This window comes from Pezoporus wallicus, unplaced genomic scaffold (assembly GCF_028554395.1).
Source record: "Pezoporus wallicus isolate ANWC-B61680 ecotype Strahan unplaced genomic scaffold, APGP_CSIRO_Pwel_v1 scaffold_7107, whole genome shotgun sequence".
Lineage (NCBI taxonomy): Eukaryota > Metazoa > Chordata > Aves > Psittaciformes > Psittacidae > Pezoporus > Pezoporus wallicus.
This window is the reverse complement of record NW_026642114.1, coordinates 4,217,961-4,233,811: the sequence shown is the minus strand read 5'-3', so window position 1 is coordinate 4,233,811 and position 15,851 is coordinate 4,217,961. Positions and strand designations below refer to the sequence as shown.

The following is a 15,851-nucleotide window of genomic DNA, read 5'->3' as shown; positions in this document are numbered from 1 at the left end:
GCCCATCATGGCTGCGTGCGCCGGGCCCCTCGACCCCCGGCTCCTCACCCTCCTCCTCCTTTTCCTGCTGCTGAGCGGCTGCGGGGCCAACCTGCCCCCGGAGCCACCGCCACCACCGAGCCCCGAGCCCGAGCCCGAGCCCCAGCCCCTGCCCGAGTCGGCTCTGCAGAAGCCCACCGTGCTCCTGGCCATCATCGCCCGCAACGCGGCGCACACACTGCCTCACTTCCTCGGCTGCGTCGAGAGGCTGCACTACCCCAAGAACAGGATAGCCCTCTGGTAAGGGGAAGGGGGCGAAGCAAAGCTGAGGGACCTCGGCGCAGGGCTGTGGCCTGGACCCTGCGGCCCCTCAGGGAGCGAGTAGAGCCCCGGCTTCCCTAGCCCCGCTTGTTCCTAGCGGGGGACTCCCGCTCCCGTCGGCGAGAGGGGGCTTTGCGGGGAGCCGTAGGCACTGCCGTGCGGAAAAAGCGGGAAGCGGATGCCTCAGCTCCTCCGGGCGTCCCCTCTCGCTCTCCACCGGGAGAGAGGGCCGTCCTGCCTCCGCGCAGCGCAGGTAGCCGGGGCAGAGGCACGGAGGGCGCAGCTCCCACCGTTGGAGCTAGAGAGCCGGCGTTTGTCTTTGGCACGCCGGGAAACAGCTCTCCCACCCGGCAGCTGGGCGAGGGATGCCGGGTCCTCCCGAGAGCGGCTCCACGACCCGCGTGTTCTGAGAACACGGTCGCACGGCATCACGGCAGCGGGGGGAGAGAGGGCTTTGCTGCAGCGGTACGCAGTGTGATAGCGAGCTGAGGTTTTTCGAGCGAAGCTGGCCTGAAGCCTGGGAGTATTCGTCGCTTTAGCATTTGTCCAGATCCGCAAACACGAAGAACTCGCGACTCGAAGCGAAAAGCAGGGGTGGGAGAGCGGTGTTTCGCTCCCTAGCTGGTAAATACCGGGCTTTGTGGGGAGATGGTGAGGGTTTGCCAGGGCTGGAGGGTAGCCCTGCTGAGTAGGTGCTGATGGGCATTGAAAAGGAGCGTTGTTGCAAGGCTGTAGTCTGAAAGATGGATTCAAAGATGTATTCAGAAGTCGCAGCATGGGGGCAGCTGTGGCAGTCAAATGTGTGTCGGGATGGAGAAATTAGACCAATATGGGAGCTGGTTAGTCTGCCTTTATGTAAGGGTAAAAAGAAAAACAAAACAAAACAAACCATCTTTCAACCTGACATAAATGTTGGAGGAACAGAAATTAATTGGGAAGACCCAAGTGTGGTAATCGTATAAAATAGGAAGTGATGCTGTAGAGCCTTATCCAGAGTTCACTTAAGTTAGTGGGAAGATTCCTGTTACCTTCAAAAGTCACTGAAGTTCAGTTTTACTTTGTATAAAGGAATGCGGGGAGGCCCCTCATCACTGATACTGAAGTGTCATTAAGCAGGCAGCATTAGATGTTTCTGTGCCTGCTTCAGGAACACGCCTGTTGCTTATCTTCAAGTACTCTTCAGGTCTTTGCAGAAGGCAGGGGCTGGTATAATCATGGATGGCTCTTTTTTTGCTTCCCTTCCCAACCCCACCCCCTCCCCGTTTCGAATTTAGGGTGCACAAACCAGATTGTGATATCATCCTGAATGTGACTGTGGATTTACAAGCTGGCATATGGCAGTGACTGAATGCTGGACTCATCTGTGTGTAGGTCTGTGACTCTTGTTTCATTGATATTAATAGGAATTCTGCTGTTTTGGATTTCATCACAGCAGACAAGTGTAAGAGTAGATGTTACCTGAACCTACATGTGGTTTGTACCATGGATTCAGCAAAGCTTGGTGTTTATAAAACATAGTGTTATAAAATGCACAGTAAGTGCAGACCTGATCACCAAAGCAGGGGTGGATTCTGAAATGCGTTTCAGTGTAGAAGTGCAGAATAAGTTTGGGGGTTTTTGAAGTCGAGCAGAGCATTTTGAGTACATTGCTTCCTTTATCCTTACTTAAGGTCTCTGCAATATTGTGTGAAAGTGTTTGTGGGCACTGTTCATGAAATAATATCAAGTGTAAGATAACTTAAAATACGCTAAAATTCTCATATCACTCCATTTAAGAGGGCTGCATGCAGACACAAGGCATGGTTGAACTGGAAAATCTGTTATTGAAAATGCCAAGCTTTATAAAATTAGAATGATTAGAATGTCATGGCTGCTGAAAAGCAACTTCTGTGGGTGCTCCGAGTTGCCAGAGAGATGGATCAGTGCCTGTAGGAGGAAGTGATTCCTTGGGAGAGGTTTAGTCCTGTTCACTTCAGCTGCCCGGTATGACCTGAGCTTTTTCAGTGCTGAGAATGCTCAGGACACAAAGTACCCACCAAGAGGAAGCTCACATACAGTATCTATTGAGTCTCTTGAGAACAAAAGAAACAATATAATCTATTTCTGGAAGCACACTGCATTTCAGACTTTGTGCCTGACGAGTCCTTTCAACACATAAATTCCATGATTTACCTGTGTCCCTTTGGTGTTGCATTGCTGAGAGAGCTTGGTGTGAAGAGCAGTGAAGTGGCAAAAAGTTGCATTACTTCATTGCCACTTACATTCTACCTCAAAGTTTTCTTGAGTAAGTCAGCATTTTAAAAAGCCTAAGTGTAGGTCTTGCAAAATAAAATTAAAAACATATATCATCTCTTAACTCCCATATGCTCTCTGAATTGCTTAAGGGCTTAAATTCAGCAGTGGATTCCTCAGATTTCTAGGGTGGAAGTTTTATGAGTGACAGTAAAGATGGGTTAAAAGACTATGAACGAGTTTGAAGCAAACACTAAATTTGCTTTTTGTAGCCTGTATCAGTTAATCTTCATCTTCGTCAGCCTGAAACTGAGCAAAAGGTGTATGCTGGACATTCTCATGCTCTCTTCTTCCCTTTGGTCTTAATTCTGACTTCTTCAGTTGCTGAGGTAGTGACCAACCTCAGAAGGACTTGCTGGCTACTAATGAATTGAGCAGGCCGTTTGGTCTGAGGCCAACTGGCATGTTGTGACTCAACTCCTTTCAGTTAAATGTTTCCTTTCTTTCTTCCTTCACCCCTCAAGAATTGAGAAGCTGCATCCAAACTGCTTCCTGTGGATGGTCGCTGGCCTGTATTAACCCCAGCCATCCTTTTGTCAGAATACCAGTGTGGGTGCAGGCTCATCCAGGTACTGAATCATCTTAAGATTGTACTGATAACATAATGGTGTGAATTTCTGTGAAACGCTGCTCTGTACTGGCCCTGCTTAACTTGCTGGGGTAGACTTGGCCACAGGCAGCCTGTCTGTGAGCCTTTTGGTACTGGCCACTGAGGTGGGAACAACAAAGACTCCCCACTTTACTAGCAGAACCCAGGTTCCCTCTCTGTTCTTCAAGCTGGTGCATGTGTAGCTGTGGAACAGTAATGCTGGAGATGGAAGTTGCCCCTCTGGCAAAGGAGGAAGGGGTCACAGCCCTCCCCTCAGGTGCTTGTGGAAACCCTAGCCAGCATTTGGCTGAAAAATATGTAACACTGTGAGAAATAGGCTAATGCTCAGCAACAGTGGAGAGCCTTAAGAAAGCATGGCTATTGGATCTATGTCAACCTATTTTTCAGCTAGGGAAAGTTATTCTAGTAACGTTCCTTGTGTGGCCGTGCTTGGTGTGTTTACCGGGGTGGGCTTAGCTTTTCTCAAGGCTGTGTCTATGAGGCTGTGCTGCGAACCCAGCCCAGCTGAGTTAGGAATCTTGGGCACATTAGGTACACTTGCGCTATTGTTTGTGTTGGTGTTAGACAACTGTAAAGGGAAGGAAAAATGTTCTTCTTTATGTTGGAAAAAAGAGACCTGGAAGTGATAGTCAGCATGCCCCAAGCCACTTTTGGATGGTTTGGGGTTGTGGGTTTTTGTTTTTTTTTTGTTGCTTTCTTTTTGTTGTTTTGAACATTAGCTATGCTGACTCAATGACACCCATTCAATGACAGGTAAGGAGTGTTTGTCAGACAGGTTCATCTTGGCTGTAGTTGGCAAAGTGAAAGCATGTGTATTCAGCAGTTTATCACACTGGTTTACACTTTTCTTAGCCTCAGATTAAGTGACAGTATAGCAAAGAAAGTTGTCTGTAATTTCATCTTTAAATACCCAATAGTTCATAGCTGTGGCCATCTGCCCCCTCATCTGAAAAGACCTGGGGATTAAGTGTCTGCATGAATGAGTTGGTGCTTGGAAGCAATAATTAGGTTCTTTTGTGCTTGAAAATCTGTGCCTCCTTTGCAGCTCACAGTATGCTTATATTTCAGAAATAATAATAAATGATAGGTGAGATTGGTGGAAAGCTGGAATAAATCCCAGACGAGAGATCGGTGGATATACTGTAACACTGGCTCCAGTGAGCGTATGGTTTCAACATATAAGAACTAGTTGTAGATGAAAATAGATATTGATGAGATCAGTATAACAATTAACTTTCATAATTACGTATTATTAGTCTAGAACCAGCTGGTGATACTGTATCTGAGGATTTTCTTATTCTTCAACAGTTTACTTTTCTAATGTGAAAAATTTTACATAGAGGACAGTTTCTGGTAAGATGCAGGGATCGTCTGAAACTTTTGTGGTGGGTGTTATTACTCACTGGGTAGTGTTGGCTTTCAAATGTGCTGTTTTCTGTCCTTGTTTCCATTTGTGTAGCAAGGTCACATTAATCTTCGTGGTCAGTATTAATCACTGAGGAATGCTGAAGTTCCAGTCTGCTGGCTTTGTCTGTTGCTTCAGTCCATTGGTGTTTTGCATCTTTTTAAAATTTGCTTGTTGTGCTGAGAGTTCCACATGGCAATATTAAAATTTTGGTTTGGAAAATTAAGTTGACTTTTCACTTGGCTTGTCACTTAAACTTGTGGGATTTCAGTTTCCCATTCATATTTGTAGATGTTTGAATTTATTTACTATATAGTTTTAATAACATAGACCAAGTGGGCCTAAGAGTGAGATGGGACTTGCATAGCCTTGGAGTTATGATTAAGGTGATGTTTATGGTGTACAAGATGCATAGAGACTTTCTTCCAATGAACTTACATTTGGATGACTACAAGAAAAAATGGGAGCAAAATACTTAAACTTTCTTCCCCAATTTCTGCAGCTAGAAAATCGAGGTAACCGACATAAGATTCTTGAATTATTAAGACTGGAGATAGTATTCATAACTGACATTTCTTGATTCTTCATACTTACTGCGGTCTTTTTTACACTGAGGTGTGCTAAATTTATGTAGGAAATGGAAAATCAGGGGAAGCTATAGAAATTATTCTATCCCAATATCTGCAATAACTTTTTTTTCTGTCTTTTGGGTCTGTCACCCTCACCTAAGTCTTGGCAAACTTAAGCAAATGACATCATGAAATTGTTCAGTAGAATCCTTTGAAGGGAAGCTGAAAATTACTGCTGTGCGTCACTGAGGTCTGCATGGCAAGACTTGAACTTTTCTTCCACTAAAATCTTTGCTGTTCTGTAGAGGAATGATAGGAGCAGCATCAGCTGTGTGATGGCAGTTTACTTGGTAGCAGTAGTTTCTTTATTTTTCCTACTGTGCTCACAAATTGACAGATTCTCATATCTTTTTGATGCCATTAAAGATCATTTTGTCCCACACATCATACTAGACATGAATGTGAGTATTGGGATCTTTCATAAAATGAATAAGTGGCCCTCTAGAGGTGAGGGGATTATATAGTAAATATGACTTGAAATGTGTAGGAATTATGTAAGACTAGTGAATATAATACATTGTGTGTGTTTGTGTTTTTTTATTATTTTTTAAATTTTATTTTTGAAACCTACATGCTATATATCTCTGAAAATGCAGCCATTACTTTGTCAGCTATTTTTTGGCAATTATGTTTTGAGGCAGGTCTGCCCTTTTATTGCATGTCTGTCCATGTCTGTCATTTGTGTAATTGTCTACCTGATGCCTTGTAATGCAGGTGTTGTGTTTAGAGGCTAGATGTCAAACAGATGTCACAGAAAAACAGCAGGACAAAGTTCAGTATCAGAGACTGTTGTTTATTACAAGACTTTGGATGCTTTGAAAGTTCAGAAAGGAGAACTAGTTTTCAAGATTTCTTTTTTTTTTTTTTTATAATATGTACAAAGCAGGGGTGAAAAGGCCCCAAGGTGTCATCCAATTCATTCCTGCCTGGGGCAAGATACTTCATTCCTGATTTGCCTGTTGCCCCAGTTTGGGATTCCCCATCCAGTCAAGGGTGGTGTCTGTCAAGTGCACTTGTGTACTGTCATGTCTTTTGAGGCCCGTTCAAGTGTGGGGGAAGTGGAAGGCAGCTGTGGGAATGTGTCAAAGGACCAACCGCAACCAGTGTTGGTTGTAAAGTGCTGGAGTTAATTTGCCCCTTAAAAAATGCCAGTTTCACCTGTATGTTCCTAGCATACAAGCTATTGCAGCTCAAATTCTGGTGAATCTGGAAGCAGGGGAAGCCTGCCTAATTCTTACTGTCATCCCGTTATTACAGGAACAAAAGCCTCTTCCCTTTCTCAGTGCTTCTCCAATTGGAGTATCCCATGCATGGATATTTTAGAATGGTTAAGGTTAGAGTGCACCTCTGAAGATTGTCTAGTCCCAACCCCTACTCAAAGCAGGCTCAGGTGAAGGTTGCCAAGTACCATTTGAATTCAAGTTTTTAGTATCTCCAGGGAGAGAGAGTCCGTAACCTCTGGGCAACCTGTTCCCATGTGGTAGTCACGGGCAAGGAAATTTATGTTGGCTGAGGGTGGGTCTATTGGGGGGAAAACCTTTGGGATAAAAACAAGACTTGCACGAAGATTTGATGTTCTAGTAGTTTTTGTTCCAGTAGCTTTCTTTACTTTTTTGTGTTCTTTCTGCTAAATTGAGTGTGGTTTTTTTTTTTTTTCAGAAGGCTCCCTGGTCACTGCTTATCAGACTCCTGAGGAAGAAATTGCAGGTGTTTGAGTATAACTGGAGAGTGGTTGGTTCCTGGGAGGTATGGCATGGGCCTGCCTTCAGACAGGAAAAGAAGGAGCTTCTGCTTGAGGGACTGAAGGGGATAGCAGGACAGCTAGACCTGTTGCCTCTCAGGATGCATGCTGAACCACAGATCAAAGGGTGGTTTTGATCTTCTGTGTAAAGTATCACAACAGCTGCAATTATTTGTTTCAGTCCCCTGAAACTGAAAGTCTTCACATACCAGATCGGGATTCTCTAAAACTAGATCTGTGATACACATGGTGTGCAGAACATTGGGAGCTGCCCATAGCCAGTGCTCACTGTCATTCTTTGGTCCTGGGGAACTTCCTAAAGACCATATGGGCTACAGAGTAGAGAGAGGTCTGAGCTGATGCAGGGTGCTGTCTGTCAGAACCTGGAATTTCCTTCCTGTGGGATGATATCTCAGACATAATATTATTTCAACATGTTTATGTGCATCTCATTTCCTTTATTTTATTGAAGCATAATGTACATTGAAGATCCGCATTGCCAAGGGTCGATTATATCTAAATGGGGCTCACATGCATAAAAACTTCAGGCTAGAAGAACAAAATTTATTTTCACTACGGGGTGGATTTTTTGCCATCTTCTGGCAGAATGTCCAGTTCTTTCAGACAGCTTTGTGGCACTGCTAATAGGCTTATCAGTAAAGAAAAAGGGACTTTTACATTTATTTATTTATTTTTAATGAAACTTCACTATTTGCTTCATTCGGGGCCTGAATCCAGGTTTTAAACATAGAAATGATTGGTTTCCATTATACATGTGTGCACGCATGCACATGGATATCTATCCATCGGTGTTCTTGGACACCTTGGTCTTTTGTTACTGTAGAATGACTCTGGTTTTATTCCTGGTAAGTTAATGGAGGACTCAATAAATATGTGGTGATTTTAAACTTTTTCTAGCTTACTATAGTGACCAAACTCCATTTGAAATCATATACCAAGGTTTTATAAGAGCCATTTTGGTTATGATAATGTTTTGTAGTGTAATGTGTTGATCCTCTTCTTGACACATATGGCACTGCTAAATGAATGATTTAATTTTGTACCAGAGACTGGATAGGGAGTTTCACTGCAGAGGACTGGAATTACATTAATACAGTATTTCTTATGTTTCTTTGGGATTATTTGAGATAGCTGTAAGACATACTGGTAAATAACACCTCGTTATTAAGGAGTGAAGGGTGGTTTATCTTCTGCTTTCATTCTGACCAATCATTTACATAGTCAATATGTCTTTCCCCTTTACTAATATGTAAATATACTGTCAGGTAAAACAGCATGAAAGCCTATGGTGTTGTTTTGGGATGGGAATATGTTTACAACAAAGTCTGTCCTTGCTCCTTTTCCAGGGACTCTTAAAACACTGTCACTGCTGGAGATGTCAGCTTCAGTGTTTCCCTAGTGCCCGTGTGCTTGTAGTACAGGTTTCTGTCTGTTTCCCTCTCGTTCTGTGTGCACTGATAGGAATAATGCACCTCTTCTAAAAATAAGCAGGTTTTGATCTGAACCAGAAAATGCATTAAGTTTAAGGCTGTCCCCACCTTGGGCCCTGGGGCTCATGAGCATCTAAATTGCATGGCAAAGCAGAAGGTAGTGGGAGTCCATGTAAACTGTAGTGCCATGGTAGGTCTCATATAAGTAAGCTCTTTCACATTAGTTTTGTAAGGCTTCAGTTCCAATAAGGAATTTATTTTTTTCTTAAGATTTTTTTTTCCCTGTAAGGAGGAAAAATACGATTTATTATTCCCCCTCCTCCCCAGGGTACAGACTTCCCTTAATTCTAGAAGGATTGTTTGCTTGTTTTTGCTCTTTGATCCCTCTGCAGAGGAAAGGTTATGCATGGCTGCAGTCTGGTTTGAATTTTGCCCAGTGGCAAAAACTAGGTTCAATAACTGTGAATTGTTAGTTTATATCCTGACCCTGAGAGCAGCTGGTTTATCTCTTCAGTTCACAGATCAGAATCTTGGTTTTGCTACTTGCTTAACAGCTGCTCTTAAAGCAAATGCTGCATGGTACCTTTGGGAATAGAATAGGAATTTAAGGCTGGTTTTTTACTTATTTCCTCAGTATTTTCAATCATTTTTGGCCTTACAAGTTACTTAGGAAAATTGGAGGAAAAGGCTGTTTTCCAGCATTCATACATTGAACTGCTAATTGTGATGTGGAAGTTAAATGTTGAACTCTGACAAATGCAAATGCTTGAATGCTCTTTTTTTTTTTCTTTTCCAGTTTATTGGTTTGAATCCATCCCCACCAGGTTTCAGCCAAGTGAACATAAGCAAGTTCCCATAGTCGGACTACTGCGTGCACTGTGTCTTTAGATAGTCAAAAGCCATCTTGTGGCAAGTCCTAGAAAAAGGTTAACCAGGAAGTGTGAGCGTTAAGACAACAAGTGAAAGGGATGAGAAACCTTTTCCATTCCTATAGTTTATGTCTAGGGGCAAAGAGGAATGTGGCCTATGAAGCTCTGCAGCAAGACTATTCCCTTTCAGTTGTCATCACTTACTGGTTTATGTGAGGATGCAGGGATGTTATGTTATCTCTGTATCAAGAAAAACAAACCAATGTGTTTAAGTGAGATTAAAAGCTCATTGGAAAGAAGCCAGGGTGATTTAATATTTGCTGCAGAGAAAAGAGGTGCATATAGCACTGACCTTGGCTGCACTGCCTCAGCTTGTTGCAGCTGGTTAGTTGTTTTCTGTGATGCATGCTGGAGTGTGGTCCTTGGCTGCTTCATCTTGCTGCTTGCCAGTAGGGAAGTGACTTTTTGGGGTAGCTATACCTCCCAGCTGCAGCTCCGTGTGTGAAGATAAATAAATGCTGCAACAGTGACACAGCCCATGGGGAGGAGTGATGGAGGGTGGGTGCGGTACTGTCCCAAGGTACTGTCTTCAGTGTGAAATCCCAGGATCCTGAGTTATAGCTGCAGATTTGCTGCTCAGTGGAGTTTCAAAGCTGGTATGCCTATTAATGCTGTTAACTCCCCTTGAGGTTTATTGAGGGTATGTTTTTGCTCTTAAAGTCTTCTGAAATGAAATGTCCCTTCCTAGTCTAACCAGAACTTGTAATTGACTCTGTAACCCATCAGGAGAGTGACAAAAATATTTAAAACTAAGTGAAAAGCACAAGCCACTACACTGGAATAGCAAGAATCCTAACAAAAAAGACATATTGAAAGAGGAAAACTCAGCATAGGAACTATATGACTAGGGCAAAGGCTTATGTTTTTATTTTGGAAAGCAACAAGCCTCATGCTTTCTCATTCTCATCTCTGAAAACAGAGGGATTAAAAAGAGTTCTGGTGTCTTCAGGATCTGATGACTGCGTTTTACGTCTCCTCAGTTCTTACGTAGAATTACTGGTAAGGATTGGGAAAAGGAGAATTGAAGTGCCTGATTTGTTACTTGGTTCATTGAAACTGTGTTTTGTGTTCTTATGTTGTTGGTACAGTATGATGTTGGTGTTGGCCTTGCATGGGGGAGGTGTGCTCTTCAGGCGCTGGGTAGGGAGGTGAAAGAGCCGTGGGAGCAGGTGAGCCGGCTGTGTGTCCTTAAGAGAGGATGAATGGAAGGAAAACAGGATCTTCGGAGAGACTGTCCGGAACAAAGGTCCTGAACCCCTGCGTTACAATGAAGGAGGTATGGCTAGAGACCCCCTTGAAAGAATAGTGGATGAAGACTCACAAGGAGGGAGAGGCTGGAAACCTGGTACTCTGACAACATTACAAAGGCTCTTTGGTGGTGGTTCTGCAATTGCAGAACACAAATAGGATTTGGAGAACCAGTGAGGAGAAAGCTGTCCCATTAGAGACTGCTGAAGCTCCTTAAAGTGTCTGCATGAAGTTTTCTGTACAGACCCATCTCCTGGCTGGGATTAAGGTTAGTACCTAGGGGTGGGGTGGTTTTAAGGTTTAGGAAAAAAGGTTTGGGAAGCCTGTTTACCTTGCTGAGGGCCTAATAGTTTAGGAATGAGTCCCTGACCTCAACTATTATAAGGTTAATATTTGGTAAAAATGTTGTCTTTGATGAAGATTAGTATTGTGTTTGGGAATTTCTCCTGCAGGAATAACTGAAATTAGGGTTGGTGTTAGGACTTAGAAAATGAAGCCTGAAAAGGCACAAAAAACAGAGGGGAAGTTCAGATTTTCTCTAGAAATCTCTGTGGATCAGGGATAGGAGTCAGGAGCTTGAGCTTCTCTGTTACTGTGAGAAGTGCTCCTGTGGCTGGCAATGGAGATGGTGGTAGGGTTTGGGCATACAAAATTCAAACTTCAGAACCAGTGTTTATTGGAATTGTGCAGGGCCCACATATTTGGGTAGGAAGCTGTTGCCATTGGGGGATAATGCCTTATGCGCTGTTTTACTTTTGAGATTGCTCTACTGTGTGCAAGGAGGATTACGGGTGGGTCAGGGGATTATATATAATTGGAGAATGTGTTGTTTCAAGGTTGTTGAATTCAATGAAGCCTGAAGGCTTGGAAAGGAGTCTGTGGTCAGCAGGAAGGCTGCACCTTATTTTCTCCTTTATGATACAGCTTATCCATTATTTCTGATTATGGCTAGGAAATTTAACAGTCCAGGCACTTGGGTAACTGCTGGATTCTGCTGCTACTGAATTGAGGGGTTTGTTGCCCAGTGGTGACCAAGGTGTTATGCCCTTCTTCTATCATTTGAGAAGGTTTCTGTGTCTTAGAATGCTTATAGTACAAACTCCAACCAAATCCTGGTTCAAGAGCCCCATCTTATTGCTACATTTTTAAGCAATAGCCTTTATACTTATTTTACTTCTGCATTTGTCAATGCAGTGTGTTCTTTTTTGGGTGGGTCTGATAGTTGTAATTGAGGCTGGTGTTTGAAGCAATTGCAGGTCTTGTAAACCACAGCAACAGGAGATGGAAAGAGGGTTGGTGTCAGTGAGCAGCTATGTATTCTGTTCTGATATACAGGAAGGACCTCCTCGTACTACAGCTGGAATAGCTTGGAGGTTAGCTTTCAGATTTTTAAAACGAAATATTCAGGGACCTTTTTTACTGATTTATGTTTGTCCAGACTGAAAAAGTCAGGAGAAGGAGTAGTGTCAATAAGGACCAAAGTCTGGTAGTATCTTTCATTAAGAACATGATCCCTCACTACATGAGGCTTTGAATTGAAGTTACATCTTGGGAGTGGAAGACTTTGAGAACTCCAGTCATTTCTGACCTGTGCAGATCCTACAGATGGAGAAAAGGGGCTTATAATGGTGGAGTGTGTGTTACACAGAATGATTCCCCCTGGGATTCTTTAGGTGACTGTGGATAGGAGTAAGATTTGGAAATCTGAATTGTTGCTGGATTCTGTGTGACCAGCGGAGTTGGAAAGAAGGCTGGTGTTGACTTGGTATTTTATTCTCTATTAGTGTATGTATGGAGTTTCTGGTAATACTGGAATTAATGCCTGGAACTTTATAGCTTCCATAGTTTGGCTTGGTTCTGTCTTCTTCAGTGCTGTCAGATGGAGGTGAGATGTTGGTAGAAGTGAATTCCTTATGTTCTTTTTTGCTGTACAGAACAGTATAAGCCAGGGTTAGGTCTTGGGAGTTTCAGGCTGCTTCAAACTGAGATGTGAGCATATTATTCAAGTCCTGGAGGTTTAGAAAGAGGCCTGTTGCTGATAGGAGCCAAGTGCTGTGTGCTTTTTTGTGCTGTTGATGTGTACCCTGTTAGTGTCTATTTTAGGGGCAAGGATGGAGAGTGCAACTGTTCCAGACCCCAAAGTGTTCTATGGAGCTGACAAAATGAGGAAGAGGCCAGGGGCTGGTAGGGTCTTAGGCCTGATGTTCTCCTTGCAAAATAAAAGGCTCAAAATTTCCTTGTGCCTGAAATGAAATGTGCAGTCCTGGTAGCTGTTAGGAAGAGGCATCAGCATAACCAGTCCCTGTAACCAAGCAAGGAACAACAGAGTAGTAGACCAGCACTATGCTCAGTTTTCCCAGTCTTATGCCATTAAATTTACTTGACTCACTCGCATAAATCAGTTTCTGGATGCAGTTGGTGTTTGCTCCAAATGATACATGCTTCTTCAGTAGGAAGTTCTGGGTGGAGTTTCTATTTAGTTGTCTGAGATGACTGGCTCCAGGGTTCTGGAGAAGCTGATCCGGACTCTTCTAAATGGTTTAGCAGAGAGTAATAGTCGCTTTTGGGTCTTTCTCCTCTTCAAATATTTTTTTTCCCCTCTGGCTCTGGCTGTCATTTTAACTACACTCATTTTTCAAAACACTAATCTGAAAAAAGCTTGGTGTGTGTGACTGGAATATGAAAACGTCACTGCTGCTCAATACCTTCTCAATTTATGATTTTTTACAATGCCTTTTTTTTTTTCCCTTAAAACTGGATTTCAATGCAAATTATAATTGTTTAAGTCATGGAGTGGGGGAGTGGGCTTGTGATACATGTTTTTATGAGTCCTTGCACACACATGCTTCCATGCTCCCTCCTTCCCCCTTTTTTTTTTTCTCACACAAACAAGTTAGTTGTTGCTTCCACAAAAAGTTTTGTCAATGAGTTGTTATTTCAGACTAGTGAGCTCATAGCTGTCTGCTGGCAGAACCGTGCTCTGACTTCACACAGACTAAGGCTGTTGCCAGGATTTTTTTGCCTAATACCTGAGCCTTGAAGGAGGCTCTGGTTTATAGAACAAGAATCAAGCTGGTGTTTCCAGCAGCTTTCACTACAAACATTACATCTGTCTATAAATGTGATGCAAATTTAAGGGGGGAGGAATATGTGTTCAAAGGTAGTCTGGGGCTGAGGAAAGCAGTAACTTCTTTTCTACCCTCCAACATATTGTAAAGCCAGTACAATGGTATTGGTTGATCCTGCTACCTGTGGAGAGCTTCAGTCACCTTCAGGTTTGCTATATTGTCTTCTGCAAGGTGCATCATTTATTGCTGCACTTGGATTATAGACGGCATCCTTATTTGAATGCAGACTGCCCAGCCGCTGCAGAGCAGATAGATTTAAATCACAAGTGTTAGCAAGTGTAAAGTCAGTGTACCACAGAGGAGATTTGCTGAGGAGAAAAGTCTCAATTATTTTTACCTCTCCAATAGAGTGAGATCTCGAAGGAAAAGTAATAGCGTATTACATCTAACAGAAGTAATCGCCTGCCTGACAAATCTGACCAGCTGCTGTTGCTACTGCAGAACATGAGTCCAAGTTGCATGCTACACATACGCTTTTGGGACAGCTCATAGATAGAAACATCTGGTTGTAACAGTTCAGGCACATAGCTGGACCAAACTCCAGACTTTTCTGTTCTGGAGGGTGTATTTCTTCCGGGTCTCCTGAACTGCCAACACGGAGCTATAAAGCTGTGCTAACTCTGGCATAAAAGTTAAGAATATACTTGGAAGAAACCAAACATGGAGCCAAAGAATCTGAGATTTCAGCTTGCGTCAGGATCTTGTATTGGGTTGCATGATCTGAATAGGTTAATGAAACATTTTAAAACAAAAGTTCTACTCAACTGCTGCAGGGCAAAAATAGTTTATGCTGAAATGGTTTGTTAAGGTGTTGGCTGCCTGTCTGGTGGTTAGGTTTGGAGCCTGAGAAATGGGATGCTAACTGAAAATATCCTCAGTGGCCATGAAGCTTAGAAACCCTGTTATCTGCTCTGTCAGTTTCCCAGGCAGTGACTGAGAAACTGGTAGATGTTTGAGAGTGCAGAATGACTTTCTTGAATGAGACAGAACTAGTGTCTCAGTTTTTCCAAGAGGAAATTAGCTGATTACCTTTATCTCGTTTAAGAAATCCCTCTAGTGGCCAGTTACTTATATGACAGTTGCAGCTGATTTTGCGCATCAGTTGCTGCTGTTGTATGGATTTTAGACGGAACTCTTGATGGAAGATTTGAAAGATTTCAGAAAAAGGGCCTGGGACAGTTTAGAGATGAAAACCATAAAAATGAAAATGAAAGATTGTGGTTTTTTTTCTGTTTGTTGTTGTTTTTTGGGGGGTGTGTTGGAGATTTTTGTTTTTTGCTTGGCAAAGAGGTGATGCTAAAATTTTTGTTATGGGGACATTAAGTGACACTTTGCCCTATGGTATGTAATAGGTCAGATTAAACGATTTATTGGGCACCTTTGAACATAACTTCTAAGAAAATAAGTGTCAGCAAATAAATTAAGCAATTTGGTTTCAGTTTGTCTCCTTGTACATCACATCTCTGTGTAAAACCCAAAGTCTCTAAAACCAGCATATGCTGTTTTATATGAAGTGGATACATATTTTGTAATACATATGACAGGTATTACATATCATCTATTATTCTCTGTTGCACTGCTGGGATCATGGTAATGATGGTGTTTATCACTGAGAGAGAGCCTGGGATCATTTTCCGGCACACTCAGTTAAGGGACTGTGTGTTTATTAAAGCTGGGCGGTCACTTTCTTCTCTGCTCTTTCAATCACAGCAGTGCCTTCTGGTGGGCTTATCAGGTATTCAAAAAATCCAGTTTCCCAGCCTTTGAAATTGTCTCGAAGCCCCAGGGAGCTCAAATGTCCAAGCATGAGAATGCTGCTGGACAAGTGCTGTGATGCGTGCAAGGGCTCTTTGGGTCAGAGCATGTCCCTGCTGGGACAGTCAAGTCTAATGCCTGCAGATGTGTGTGGGAGTCTCTCCACTGAGATTAGAAAACACTTTTATCTTCTGCACTTCTGCTGCAATTGATGTATCAAAGCTGTGACTCTTTCACATTGAAAATGGCATAGGTGGGAACAAAATAAAGTCATACATGTATTTTATGGGGCTTCCAATTACCCAGTCAATTTACTAGGAAATTATTACTGAGATTAACTAAGTGCCCATTTCCTCTCTTTTG

At 42.8% G+C, this 15,851-nt stretch overlaps 1 protein-coding gene across 1 annotated transcript in view; it reads left to right on the top strand.

Moving 5' to 3' along the window:
* COLGALT2 (collagen beta(1-O)galactosyltransferase 2) overlaps window positions 1-15,851 on the top strand; it is a 53,413-nt gene continuing 37,562 nt past the window's right edge. The window contains exon 1 of the mRNA XM_057426979.1: window positions 1-279. Within this exon, the coding sequence (XP_057282962.1) occupies window positions 8-279 (272 nt within the window). The 5' untranslated portion in view covers window positions 1-7. The remainder of the gene's footprint in view (window positions 280-15,851) is intronic.